The sequence below is a fragment of the Dasypus novemcinctus genome, chromosome 8 (assembly GCF_030445035.2).
Source record: "Dasypus novemcinctus isolate mDasNov1 chromosome 8, mDasNov1.1.hap2, whole genome shotgun sequence".
In the NCBI taxonomy this organism is placed as follows: domain Eukaryota; kingdom Metazoa; phylum Chordata; class Mammalia; order Cingulata; family Dasypodidae; genus Dasypus; species Dasypus novemcinctus.
In genome coordinates this window covers 77,918,250-77,932,340 of record NC_080680.1, presented here as the reverse complement: position 1 = coordinate 77,932,340, position 14,091 = coordinate 77,918,250, and the positions used below count along the sequence as shown (strand labels likewise).

The 14,091-nt window shown below is 45.7% G+C and overlaps 1 protein-coding gene across 1 annotated transcript; it reads left to right on the top strand.

Annotated features, from left to right (window-relative positions):
- Positions 1-43: 43 nt before the first annotated feature.
- On the top strand, positions 44-9,032 carry BAG1 (BAG cochaperone 1). Its single transcript, XM_058301980.1, has 7 exons — positions 44-445; positions 1,773-1,901; positions 3,139-3,221; positions 5,092-5,205; positions 6,471-6,578; positions 7,420-7,482; positions 8,041-9,032. The coding sequence occupies exons 1-7, from the start codon at positions 391-393 to the stop codon at positions 8,125-8,127; spliced, it is 639 nt and encodes a 212-aa protein (XP_058157963.1). The 5' UTR covers positions 44-390; the 3' UTR covers positions 8,128-9,032.
- Positions 9,033-14,091: the final 5,059 nt, after the last annotated feature.

Genomic DNA, 14,091 nt, shown 5'->3' with positions numbered 1-14,091 from the left:
AAACAGGGCGGGGCCTGCAGCGAGGGGCGTGGCCGGCCGGGGCGGGGCCGGCCGGGGCGGGGCCGGGGAGCCGCCAGGCGCGGTTGAGCTCCGCTCCTGTTCGCTCCCGCCGCCGGGCGGTCAACTAGCGCGGGCCTGGCTGGGCGCGGCGGCGCGCGAAAACCGCGGGGCCACGGGGAGCGGCAGGGTCCCCGGAGGCTCGCCCTTCGGTCGAGCCGGGAGTCGCGCCAGCCGGAAGCCCCGGCCGAGCGCGGCCAGCTCCCCTCTCAGCGTCCGCCCAGCCGGAGCGGAGCCAGCGGGCATGACCGCCCCACCAGGAGCACCGCCGCCGGCGCTTGCAGGCCGCGGGTGAAGAAGAAAGTACGTCCCCGCTCCGCCCGGAGCGAGGAGATGGCGCGGAGCCCGGACAGTGCGGCGGCTGGGCTCAGCTTGACAGTCACTCACAGTGAGCGCCCGGAGGCCGGGTGGGCGCCGGGTCTGTGGGTTTGGCTGGGTGTCATCCGGGAGCATGTGTCCTTGCGTTTGTCCTGACGTCCGGAAGTGTGGGTTCCTGGTTGTGTCCCTGTGGTCGGCTTTTCTCCGGGCTTGTGTCAGCACATCTTGCATGGGGACAGTATGTGTATTCTACCTCTCCACTTGGGTGGTCTTAGGTGTTCGAGGGTATCCGTGCTTGGCCTCGTGGGGGCCTAGTTGTCTTTGTTGGTGTGTGTGTCAGGCTTGTTGCATGTGACTGCTGTGTGTCTGGACACCTCTGTGCCTGGAGGGGTCTTCGTTGTTTATTGAGTGCCTTCTCCGTGCTAGACACGGCATGTCTGCCATGTGAATGGCCTTTGGGTCAGGGCTTAACACTCTGAGCAGCCACTGGCTCTGCCTACTTTTGAAATGAACACAGCTAAAGAAATTCAGTTTACTGGAGAGTTAAGTCCGTGAGGTTTCCTCAGGACCTGCTAGAGGAGACCAGAGCTTTGGAACCAGCGTTCCAGATCCTGCAGTTTTGAGTGACTTTGTGATGTCTCCTTTCCAGGCCTTTGGGAACCCCAAGGCCCTCTGACTTCCTGGGACTGTTGGGAGGCTCAGGGCTAGGTGTAATGCACTGGGTACAGGCCCCTCCCTTACTTATCCATAAACCTGGAAAAGAGTTGGCACCTCTGCTCTAAGGAGAAAGTCACTGTTGTTTCGGATTTATCCATTTATTTGTCTGTTTACTTAGCCCAACCATGTGCCAACTGTGCCCAGTGGGAAAGACTTGAGGGAAAAATGCCCTTTGCCCATTACAGCAAGGGACCCAAGACCAGTACAGTACAGGGTACAGAGCAGTCAGGCCCCAGGAGACAGGATGGCTTGTCATGGAAAGCATGGGCTTTGGAATCAGATAGACCTTGGTTTAAGTTCCACCTCCACCAGTTATTAATTGGTTCTCCATAGGCAAGTTCTTAACGGGACTGAAACAGTTTGTTTATATGTAAAATAGAGAATAATAGGTAGTACCTACTTCATGGGGTTGTTCTGAAGATTAAATAATATGCATGAAATGAAACTCGTACAGCCCCTTATGCATAAGTGTTCAAATATTAACTGTTATCATTACTTTTGTTAGCTATTAAAATAGAGGAAACACCAAGGAAAGTTGGGCAGATGGGGGCAGGCTCTTTGGAGTACGTCACATATTAGCTGGACCTTGAAAGCTGGGTAAATAAATGTAAAAAAAGTGTCAGCATATATTGGTTTATGTGAAAGAGTCACCTTCATCTAACACTTTTTTTCCTCACCAGGCAATGAGAAGCATGACCTTCATGTTACCCCGCAGCAGGGCTGCAGTGAACCAGTTGTCCAAGACCTGGCCCAGGTTGTTGAAGAGGCCACAGGGGTTCCACTGCCTTTTCAGAAACTGATATTTAAGGGTAGGCATTTCTCTTCCATCTTTGAGCCCTTATGGCTAAAGGGCATGTTTAAAACTGCTAACATTGTCTACCAGTATAACTCTTTTCATGGTTCCAACTGAGACAAATTATTCTTGTTCATTTATTGATTCATTCCTTCAACAGGTATTTATTGAGGACGTACTATGTGCTGGGCATTTTCAAACATTTGGACAGGTGTTGTATTTGAAGTAACTTAATCATGGTAGTAATATTATCATTTTTGATGGCACACAATGGGCAATCTTCCCTGACTAGATTAGACCTTCTTCCCATTATATGCTCACATGGCACCTCTTACCACTTCTGTATAACGTGTATTGAAATTACTGTTAAACAATTGTTCTCTTAGTTGCTTAACATCTCTGCTAGAATAACAAACTTGATGAGGGCAGAGATTGCTATGTTTCTTGTACACAGTGCTGATACAGAGAAGGTGTTAAATGAACTTATTAAGGGCCCAGATGTGGCAGATTCAGTGGATGATGCAAATTTCCCCCAGGACCCACTTCCTCCCATCCCCATATTCTGCTCCCCACTCCCATAAAAGTCTATTATTCTAATATGTGATAAAAGCAGATTTATCATATTTGGTACCAGTCATCATTAAAAAGCAACTCCTTGTCCTTTTTAAAACATTTAATTTCTGTTTATAAAGGCAATATTCATATTGCAAACTAGGAAAAAACACAAAGGAGAAAATATTCCTGGATTAAACCCCTCATAATGTTTTAATATATTTCTGTTCAGTCTTATTTTTTCTTAGTTTTGTTTTATTGAAAAAACTAGAATTATATGGATTATAGTTTTTATAACATTTTTCCTAATAACATTGGGTCATCAACATTCACCATGGCATTGAAGTTTCCTGAAAAAAAAAGAGCTTTAATACCTACAAAATATTCCATTGTATGCATGTACTACAGCATAGTTAATCAGTCCCCTATTCCTGCATATTTGGGCTATTACCAATTTCTTACTATTATGAATAAGATTGCATGGAATATATAATAGTTATTGTACAGGTACATGTCTGGTTATTTAGGATGAATATGTAGAAGTGAAATTACTAAGTCAAGACACCCTGTTAAAAGGTTATTCCAGTTATTATCTTCTCATTCGTGAACACAATTGTTTATTTCCTGTACTCTTGCTGAAACCTATTTCATTGTTTATTGTGTGATTTTTACAACTTAGCATACCTTGCGCTTCTTTTCAGGAAAATCTCTAAAGGAAATGGAGCAGCCATTGTCAGCAGTTGGAATACAAAATGGTTGCCGGGTCATGTTGATTGGGAAAAAGGTAAATGGCTTTTTCCAACAGAATTCCTGAGAATCAAATGACTAAGATCTTTTACAAATGTTTCTGTTTAGAAGGCCAAATTGAGGAGCCATTGGCAAAATGTCTCTCTCTAAACAAATACAGTCTGTTTGTTCAATGGGTTACCAGCTGTATTGCTCTTGTCTCTCCAGCCCCTGGTCCTTTTGATTAGGATTTTTGTTCTGAAGTAGGAGTACTAGTGCTGGCTCTATAGAGCGGCTTTGTTTTGGTGGTGAAATCGCAGTCTCATTAAAATGGTACCTGCATCAGATTTACTCACTTAGAGTGGGATTTGCAAAATGGTATTTTATTAAAATAAATCTGTAGATCTTTAAAGTCATACTCTATATAAGTTTCAAGAGCCTTTCTCCCTTCAGCCACCCCTCTCTTTGCTGAAAGGAGAGGTTCAGACTAAAAAATTGGAGGGGAGCAGATGTGGCTCAGGCAGTTGGGTGCCAGCCTTTCTCTTGGGAGGTCCTGGATTCAGTTTCCAGTGCCTTGTAAAGACAAACAATGAGGAGAAAAGGAAAAAAAAAAAAAAAAAACCAAGCAGATAACCAAGAACAATAAAACAGTGAGCAGACAGCAAGCAAAAACAAGCAAGGAGTAGATGTGGCTCAAAAGTTGGGCACCTGCCTCCCACACGGGAGGTCCTGGGTTTGGTTTCTGGTGCCTCCTAAAGAAGAAACTAACAAAGAGTAAAAACGTCGATCAAACAGATGAGGGAGCCATCTGGGGGTGAGAGGGGAGAATTGAAGGAGAAAAAGAGCCAACTGGTTGGTGAGGTCAGTTGATATCCACTAAAGTCAGTAGCCCCTGACATAGTGAGAGGGGGCTGTAGCCAGCCCTGGATTGTGACACAGTGGAATTGTCATTGGTCATATGAAGTCCCCTGAACTAGTTGGCTAGTTTAGAGTAGAGAGAGGGCAGAGATTAGTAAAGTAGAGGCAAAGAAAATCTAGTCCAGACTAGGTTCTCCTAGGGGACTGGGACTCAGGATTTGGCCACAAAGAGGAATGAACAATTTGGGATAGTGTCACAAAGCAAGAATCTGCTTGTGCTGGCTACAAGTTGTCTAAGTGAGAGAAGAGAACATTTCTTGTAAGGATCAGAGAGGGAAAGGTGAGGGGCAATGGGAAGAACTCAAGGATGGAATTGAAGAAGCTATAGGATCCCCAGTTGTAGCTATCCTAGGGTGTGTGGCACAAAGTCTGCATTCAAGTCTCAGCCCTACTTCTTTTGGGCTGTGGAACCTTAGGTTACTTTACTACATTAAATCTCAGTTTCATCATCTATGAAACAGAACCTCCCTTCTGTTTTTGTGATAAGGCTTTTAAAAAAATAGTAAAATGGCTTAGGGTAGTGCCTGGCATGTAGGAAGTATGTGATAAAAGTGTCTATTGTCATCATCATCATCATTATCATATTATATGGGAGAACTCAGTTGGAGATGACATTTAGGAATTCCATTTAAAGAAATAGTAGAATTCAATCCATCTTAACATTCTGAATTCCTCACAGGCTTTCACTATTTATTCACCCTCCAGGCTTCAGTCTGGCTGTAGATGATGAGCCCCAGGCTGAGGCTGAATCTGGCACTTGGATTGGCTCCTTTCTCTCAATCTAATCTGTCAGGTCTTTTGCCAGCATGCTTACCTTCTCTCTAGTCTGGAGTCTTTTAGATAGGAAACCTCTGTGCATAACCCTCAGGCTTGCTTTCCAAGAAGCAGCAGAGTTGAGACCATTTTGTCTAGTGGAGCGGTTTAGCCCGATTGTGGTTAGATTTTTTTCTCTTGACACAAACTGTTGTTCTTGGTGATAATTGATTTCATTTTACTCGTAAACAATTTAGAACAGTCCAGAGGAAGAGGTTGAATTAAAGAAGTTGAAAGATTTGGAGAAGTCTGTGGAGAAGATCGCTGACCAACTGGAAGGGTTGAATAAAGAACTTGCTGGAATCCAGCAGGTAACTCTTTGTAGACTTTGACTTTCTACCTTCTATAAGAATTTTGTGGACTTTATAACTAGGCAGTATAACATATGGTTACGAGTCAGACTGTCTGGGTTCAGATCCTGGCTCCACCCTTTCTAACTAAAACTGTGGCCAAGTTTGTTTTCGCCTCAAGTTCCTCGTTGGTAAAAGGAAAATAATGGTGCTACATCCCTCCTAGGGTTGTGAGGATTAAATAATAGTTTGAACCTGACACACACTAAGTGCATTTGAAGTGTTATTGTCAGACCCCAGCCAGCAGCCACTTGTGTTCATTGAGAGCTCCTGCTGTGCTGGGATCATGTATTGCCTGAAATATGACAGTTATCTTCTCTTATTCCAGACTCTTTTTGCATGTTTAGCAAGGCAAGGCACATTTTGTTGATTCATGGAAGGTCTCAGTTGAGCATGATCTTAGTGGAGAGTCATCCTATTTGATTTATTTTAGAGATAGGGTACTGAAGCCCAGTAAAGATTAGAACAGCCCAAGACCACACATTTGTTTTTTCTACCTCTAAGACTTTCTAACATTAATGGATATGTGTGTATATGCCTTCATTATAAAGGTAATACATGTTGATTGTAAAAAAGTTTTAAATAATTTAAAAGGCACTAACATGGAAAATAAAAATGACCTATAAAGCCCTGGCTCAAAGATAACCATTGGAGCACAAATAGCTTAGTGGTTTTATGCCTACTTCTCATGTATGAGGTCCCGGGTTCAATCCCTGTTACCTCCTAAAAATATAAAAATAAGAATATTAAGTGCTGCCATTTGTTAGCAAATGTCTGTGTCAGGAATTCTGTTGAGCATTTATATGTATTAGCCTTATCCTCAACCCTCTGAGATGTGGGTATCATAATCTCCATTTTACAAATGAGAACACTGAGGCACAAACAGACTAAGTAACTTGCTCAAGATCACAAGGCAGTAAATGGCAGCTAGATTTCAAACCAGCCTGTCACACTCGAAGATCTTAAAGTCTGCCTCTTGTGCAAGTATACACATGTGACTGGTGGCTTCACTGGAGCCGGGCCTCTGAAGGCATTTGCAGCCCTGGTGGGCCATGTGAGAAAGAGTAGTCTACAGTGTGGTATAATACTTCTGTGTTGAGGGTGCTGAGGTCTGGCCTTGCCCATCAGGGGAATGCGGACTCAGGATTTGGGAGCTTTATCAGTTCCTAGGGCTGGGGTATTCCATCAGCCTCATGAACCCTTGCTAATGCATTATTCTTCAACAGGGTTTTCTGGCCAAGAATTTGCAAGCTGAAGCGCTCAGCAAACTTGATAGGAGAGTAAAGGCAACAATCGAGCAGTTTATGAAGATCTTGGAGGAGATTGACACACTGGTAAATAAATCTTCAGCTGAAAATAATCTAGTTTTCTTTGACTATATTTCAGCCAGTTTCACTTTCTCAGTAATGTACTCCTCTTGCTTGAGAAAAATCATCAACCTGAAGATAACGAGTATCTATTGTTTGTCAGACACTATGATAGGTCCTTAGTGAATACACACAGAGAAAAGACAATTCCTGATTTTAAGTACTCTAACCCTACCAACCAAGGGCTAGTGTCAATTCCATTCATGTATGAACATAACAATTCTAATCTTCATGAAACAGGGACCCATGTAGTTCGGTCTCATCTCAGAGTCAAAGAAACACAGGACTTTACTTCTCCGTTAACTCATGTGACTTATAATCTACTGAGCTCATCATCTGCATAGAATTCTAGCTGACCCAGAGCTTGTGAGGCTCTTGGGAATCATTGGCCCCCTGCTTCCTTTTACAGATGATAGGAATGATACCTCTAACCTGGTGTATCATTCTTAAGCATGAACACTGTGCTTGGGATACTTTGGGGGATAAAGAGGCAACAGAAGGTACTTTTCCTGCCACAGTGAACTCATGGTCTGTCCAGGGCATAGTATGCATATTTAGGAAACAGTGAAATGAAATCTGCATTACTGCTCAGTTTCTATGGTCCAGATGCTGAGAGCAAAGGGATCTTTTACAGGGATGAGAGCCATGGGAAGGGCCATGTAGAATACAGACCTTGGGCAAAACTTCCTGAAAATGCACTTTTCGTTCATATCAGTGTCCTATGATCTGTTTGGTATGCTGTGGGTGTTTGATATTTTCTCATGTTAGTTTCACTGGGGATTGTTTATGTGTCAACTTATCTCCATAGATTCTGCCAGAAAATTTCAAAGACAGTAGACTGAAAAGGAAAGGTTTGGTGGAAAAGGTTCAGGTGAGTTGTGTCGTGGAGTGTTACAAAGTGTAATGTGTATATGTGTCTGAGAGAGTTCAAGGTAGGGTAGTAGAAGTGTGGTGTGTGGCATGGGTTTTTTTTGGTTGTAGTATTTCTCAGCATGAACCCAACATATCAGAGAAGAGCCTCCTTCCTGTCCCTGTATTTATATTTGAATGTAATACGTTTAGGGAGGAAGATGACTGGAGAGCAGGTAGGGCTGGCACATTACACAGTTCCAGGAGGCCCCATTCATGTAGAATGCAATGTATACAGTGTCCCTGAAGTTGTGCAGGTACAGCAGCCCTGAGGTAGGGCTTCCTTTTCTCACCACCTTTGAGGGGAATGTTAGCCTAGAGCATTGTCAGAAACCCTGGTCCCACGTTCCCCTCTTCCTCCCTTTCCTTTTCTTGAAGCCCAGGCCAGCTGCCCATCTCCATCTCTGTCCTGCCTGTTTTGAGTCAGGCACCCTCTGGCTCCCAGAATGGCTAAGCCTTGAGTGGGCAGTGGTTGGCCAGCCCTAGGGAGGCCCTCACTGCCCCGCGTTTATTCTTTTAGGCGTTCCTAGCTGAGTGTGACACAGTGGAGCAGAACATCTGCCAGGAGACGGAGCGGCTGCAGTCTACAAACTTGGCCCTGGCCTAGTGAGGTGAGGAAGTGGAGAGAGGCTGTGCTGTCCCGAAGAATAGCAACACCAGCTCTGTCCTCTCTGGAACAGAAGTTACCTGATTTCTCCGGGGCTGCTGGAGACAAAGGCCAATTGCCAATTTCCCTAATCCTACAGCTGTTGTCAGTGAAAAAGTATTGTCCTTGCAAACTTAAGTAGAGCTCCTGTTTTTTCTCATTCTGTCTCTATGTGGCTGTGCTGTCCAGCCATCCTCCTTGTCTGGAAAGGGCTTCCTCTGACCAGGTTTTCCCATCCCTTTTGACTTTGGGTGCTTTCTTTGGGCTAGTTAGTGCTCTCGTCCTGGGTTAGTTCCAGGTTTATAGGCTACCCTGGTCTTCAAATACATCAAGGCTTTTTTTGCCCTTGTGATCCTGTAGTCCATAGATGTAAGACCAGAACCACTAAGAGGTTGTATTGAGTCAGGAATGTTGGGAGTGGCTCAGAACAGGTCTTCAGCCCATACATAGTTCAGGTATCCCAGTCAGCTGGCTGGGTTGTTGGTTCATTGACCCTGTCTCGCCCTCCACTGACCCCGCTCACCCACAGGCCATGAGATCTCAGAAGGTCATTCCTGGGGTGGGGCCTGTGGTTGATGTATGGCCTTCCTTTGGACTCCCAACCATATCTCCAGAAGGCTATAACCCAGACTGATTCTCTACTTGAAACCAGGCCAGAACCAGGGCTTGGGATGGGCAGAGAGGGCAGCTGGAAGGCAGTGAAGCCAGCTACAACCTTCACAGGAGTGACTTTTGCTTCCTTTAGGGATATGTCTGTTAATTGTACCCTTCTGAGATCTGTATTTCCTTAAAAGCTATTCCTGTCCTGTTTTGTGACCCTCCCCCCCCATTGTTATTAAAAAATGGTTTTAAGCATCCATTAACAAGCATAATTGTTTAATCTTTATTGAAGGGGGGAAATGGTGAGGTATAAGTAGGAAAAACTTTCTGTGGTTCTAGTCCTAATTGATTTAAGAAGATCCTGGTCGGCGGACTTGGCCCAGTGGTTAGGGCGTCCGTCTACCACATGGGAGGTCCGTGGTTCAAACCCCGGGCCTCCTTGACCCGTGTGCAGCTGATACACGCAAGGAGTGCCCTGCCACGCAGGGGTGTCCCCCACGTAGGGGAGCCCCACGCGCAAGGAGTATGCCCTGTAAGGAGAGCCGCCCAGCGCGAAAGAAAGTGCAGCCTGCCCAGGAATGGCGCCACACACACGGAGAGCTGACACAACAAGATGATGCAACAAAAAGAAACAGATTCCCGTGCCTCTGACAACAACAGAGGTGGACAAAGAAGACGCAGCAAATAGACACAGAGAGCAGACAACTGGGGTGGGGGCGGGGGGAGAGAAGAGAATAAATAAATAAATAAATCTTAAAAAAAAAAAAAAAAAAAAGAAGATCCTGAGGAGACCCGAGTGCTAGGAGTCCAAGCTGTCTGTCCATTCTTCAGTATCGTGCCCAGGAGACAGATTCCCAATGGGCCACTCTGAGATTGACCTCTTTTGTCAGAGAGGGAGCCACTGGAGTCCCAGGAATTTGGGAACTGAATGGGTGGAACCTAGGACAAGTTGGTGGTAGGGGCAGACAAGTGAATGAGGCTTAGAGTGTGGTCCATCCCACTTCCAATTTTGATGAGAGCAATATCTTTTTTTTTAAGGAGGTACTGGGGATTGAAATCACAACCTCAAACATGGGAAGCAGGCACTCAACCCCTGAGCTACATCCACTCTCCAATGAGAGCTGGTTTTTTCGTTTGTTTTTAGGAGGTACTGGGGATCAAACCTAGGACCTTATACATGGAAAGCAAGCACTCAAACACTTGAGCTACAGCCACTCCTCTCAGTATCATTTTTTATATACCAGTAGTATGGCTTTGGGTAAGTTTTCTCACCTTAAATATTGATATAATAGCATCTCATATGATCAGTGAAATGAGTTTGTTTATCATATAGTTACCACAGGGAGGGAGTATAGTGTGTGTTCAGAAAAATGTTAAGCTGTTATTGCATTTGGATCCACATTAGAATTTGTTAGAATAGGTTCCAGTGCTTGAAGAATAGGGTTTGGTTTGGCTCATCTCCCTCATTTAAAAAAAAACTAAAAAAACTTTTGATAAATTATATAAATAGTAGATTGAATGAATTTGTTTAGGAAGAATTCAGATAATACAACCTAGTAAAATGGAAGTCTTTATTCATTTCTCCTCTGGCCCTAATCTAACTTTATTCCCCAGAGATAACTGTTATCACCTTGGTGTTATATATTTCTAGATTTTTCCTTGTTCTGGTGTACTCAATTTTATGTTTTCTTGCCCTTACTACATGGCTGTTCAGCTGTGAAGTTGTTGGGAACACAGGGTGGTGCTCTGCCTGTTGACGTCCACCACCGTCCTCAGTGCCCTACCCCAGCTGAGGCCCACCACAGCCCTCAGTGCTCCGCCTAGCTGAGGCCCACCCCCGCCCTCAGTGCTCCGCCTAGCTGAGGCCCACCCCCGCCCTCAGTGCTCCGCCTAGCTGAGGCCCACCCCCGCCCTCAGTGCTCCGCCTAGCTGAGGCCCACCCCCGCCCTCAGTGCTCCGCCTAGCTGAGGCCCACCACCGCCCTCAGTGCTCTGCCTAGCTGAGGCCCACCACCGCCCTCAGTGCCCTACCCCAGCTGAGGCCCACCACAGCCCTCAGTGCTCCGCCTAGCTGAGGCCCACCACCGCCCTCAGTGCTCCGCCTAGCTGAGGCCCACCACCGCCCTCAGTGCTCTGCTTAGCTGAGGCCCACCACCGTCCTCAGTGCCCTATCCCGGTTGAGGCCCACCACAACCCTCAGTGCTCTGCCTAGCTGAGGCCCACCACCGCCCTCAGTGCTCCGCCTAGCTGAGGCCCACCACCGCCCTCAGTGCTCCGCCTAGCTGAGGCCCACCACCGCCCTCAGTGCTCCGCCTAGCTGAGGCCCACCACAGCCCTCAGTGCTCCGCCTAGCTGAGGCCCACCACAGCCCTCAGTGCTCCGCCTAGCTGAGGCCCACCACCGCCCTCAGTGCTCCGCCTAGCTGAGGCCCACCACCGCCCTCAGTGCTCTGCCTAGCTGAGGCCCACCACAGTCCCTCGGTGCCAAAGTGGTAGAAATATTCTTCAGGCTTTTTGTATCTATTGCTGAGTTTTTCTCCAGAAAAATTACACCAACTTTCCAGCAGCTATGAGAAACGGTGCTTTCTCTCCATACACTAACAACTAACATTTAATGAGAAGCTACTGTGTTCCAGACACTGTTCCAAGTTTTTTATATGTGTGAGTCATCGAATCCTCACACAACCTAGGAAATAGACATTTATCATTTTAGAGATGAGGAAGCAGAGGTTCAGTAATTTGCTCAAGGTCATAGAATAGGGAGCAAAGCCATGACACAAACCTGGGCAGTTTGAATTCTCTACCATACTGACTCCCAACTGACATGAGGGGCACATGCCATTCCCTTTGCTTGGACAGCTCAACACCATTCTCTGTCCTTATCCCTTTCCCAGTTAGTTCCTAGTCAGCTTTCAGAACTTAACTCAAATGTCTCCTCCTGGAGAAACTTCACTTACTCTCTTGAGACCAGACCAGGCTCCCAGGTGAAAGTTGATGTCCTCCCATGACTTCCCATACTGTTTCCCCCATAACTTTTGTTTTGTTTTGTTGTTTTTGTTTTTGTCCATAATTTTCCTCCCATAACTTTTCCTTCAAAACCTTTATCATAGATTGTGATAATTTATTCGTGAGATTATTTGATTAATGTTTGCCTTTAACATTAGACTGTAAATTCTGTAAGGAGCTTCTTGTTAACAGCGATATTTCAAGCACGTTGTCTGGAATATAGTAGGTGCTCAATAAATATTTGGAGAATGGGTAAATGCTGAATGCACCCATCAGTACTGACATTTCCACAGATGCACCCAGCCACTGAAGCTCTGTAAGCACTGGAATTTACAGCATCAACAGCCATTGCCTTATTGAAGGGTTGAGGAAAGAATTCCTAAGGTATGGACTGCCGGACAGATATGCAATGGGGAATGGGCCTGTGCACACAGGGCCAACCCATGCAGATTTGCTCACCCACAGGGCATCTCTGCCTGTGAATGGGAGAGAAACACCTTTTCAGCTGCCAACTTGCCTAGGACATAATCAAGTCTACCACAGAGGAGCAAAAGGGAACCTGTGTCCCCATCAACTGATCCTTCAGCCCCACAGAGCTGGAAATTTCTCCTACACATTGTCTATTTAAGCAAAGATTTTTACTTTAAAAGTTCAGCTAAAAGGTTACCTCCTCCGAGAAACCCTCCTTCATAGAGTAGTCAGGACTCTTAGCTGAAAGTGCCAGAAGCCTACTTCCAAAGAGAGTGGGCAAAATAGAAAAGTTAGTGGCAGGATCTCTGAATATGCTGTGTAACTTTGGGAAGACCAAGGGCAGCTGCGCTTCAGGAACTCCGACACTGCCTGGATTTGCTCTTATGTCCTCTCTCTTTGCATGGCAGCCTCATTCCCTCAGTCCTGCTTCTTCCACAAAGTAGGAAACGTGACTGTCAGTAGTCCCATTGTCACTACCAAAGGAACTGCCTCTTTTTTTTTTTAAAGATTTATTTATTTTTTCCACCCCCTCATTATTTTGTGATCGCTGTCTGCTCTCTGTGTCCATTTGCTGTGTGCTCTTCTGTGTCTGCTTGTCTTTAAGTGGCACCAGGAACCGATCCTGGGTCCTTCCAGAGTGGGAGAGAGGTGCTCAATCTCTTGCACCACCTCAGCTCCCTGGTCTGCTGCATCTCTTATTGTCTCTCCTCTGTGTCTCTTTATTTTTTTTTTTTAATTTTTTTTATTATCTTTTTTTTTTAAGATACATAAATCACACAAAATGTTACAATAAAAAAATATGAGATTCCCACATATCCCACTCCTCACACCTCCCGCTCCTCCCACATCAACAACTTCATTAGAGTGGTATATTCATTGCATTTGATGTGTGTCTCTTTTTGTTGCGTCATCTTGCTGCACCAGCTCTCTGCGTGGGCCAGCTTTTCGCATGGGCCAGCACTCTGTGTGGGCCAGCTCGCACACAAGCCAGCTTGCCTTCACCAGGAGGCCCCGGGAAACAAACCCTGGACCTCCTATATGATAGATGGGAGCCCAATTGCTTGAGCCATATCCACTTCCCCTGCCTCTCTTTATTTTCAATTTGAAAAATCCTGGGGAAGAACCTTTTGACCAGTCAGCAATGGCCAGGGCAGCAGGGTCACGTGCCATTGATGGTCTTTAGGGGCCCAGGTTTATGTTTCAGGGTGATTCCTAGAGACAGCGCTTCAGTTTCCACATTTCTCAAGTGGGGAATTAAGTATTTCTCCCCTTACTCTTTGTGGCTTCTCAGTGTGGGAGAAGAAACTTGGGAGGAAGGGTCACTGAGGAGATGCCTGGCTGAGCTGTGCCATTGGGGTGTAGGAGGCCATTATGGGTTGAACTGTATACCTCAAAAAGACATGTTCAAGTCCTATTCCCTGATAAGATATGACCTTATTTGGAAACAGGCTTTGAGAAGATGTTATTGTTAAAATGAGGCCAAACTAGATAAGGGTAGACCCTAATCCCATGTGACTAGTTTCCTAATAATGGGAGAATTTGACCCAGAGACACGGAAGAACTCAGAGATTGAAGCCCAAGGATTGCTGGCAAGCCATCGCAAGGTACAAGAAGCAAGGAAGGAGTCTCCCTACAGATTTCAAACTTCTGGTCTCCAGAACTGTGAGGCAACAAATTCTTGTTGTCTTAAGACATCCAGTTTGTGGGACTTCGCTACAGCAGCGCTAGGAAATTAAGAGAGGCTTCCCACTTAGGGCAGAGACTTAATAGATGTCACCAAATCCACTCTCTCCTATAATAATGAACGCCTGATTTTAACTTAGTACATGGCTGAGCAGATATAGACTACA

What these genes read in the sequence shown, in the direction of transcription:
- BAG1 (XM_058301980.1), top strand. Translation starts at nt 391, where the DNA reads ATGGCGCGGAGCCCGGACAGTGCGGCGGCTGGGCTCAGCTTGACAGTC. An exon ending in CAGCTTGACAGTCACTCACA is followed by an intron (nt 446 to 1,772) that starts GTGAGCGCCCGG and finishes TTTCCTCACCAG; the next exon opens with GCAATGAGAAGCATGACCTT. An exon ending in TCATGTTGATTGGGAAAAAG is followed by an intron (nt 3,222 to 5,091) that starts GTAAATGGCTTT and finishes TAAACAATTTAG; the next exon opens with AACAGTCCAGAGGAAGAGGT.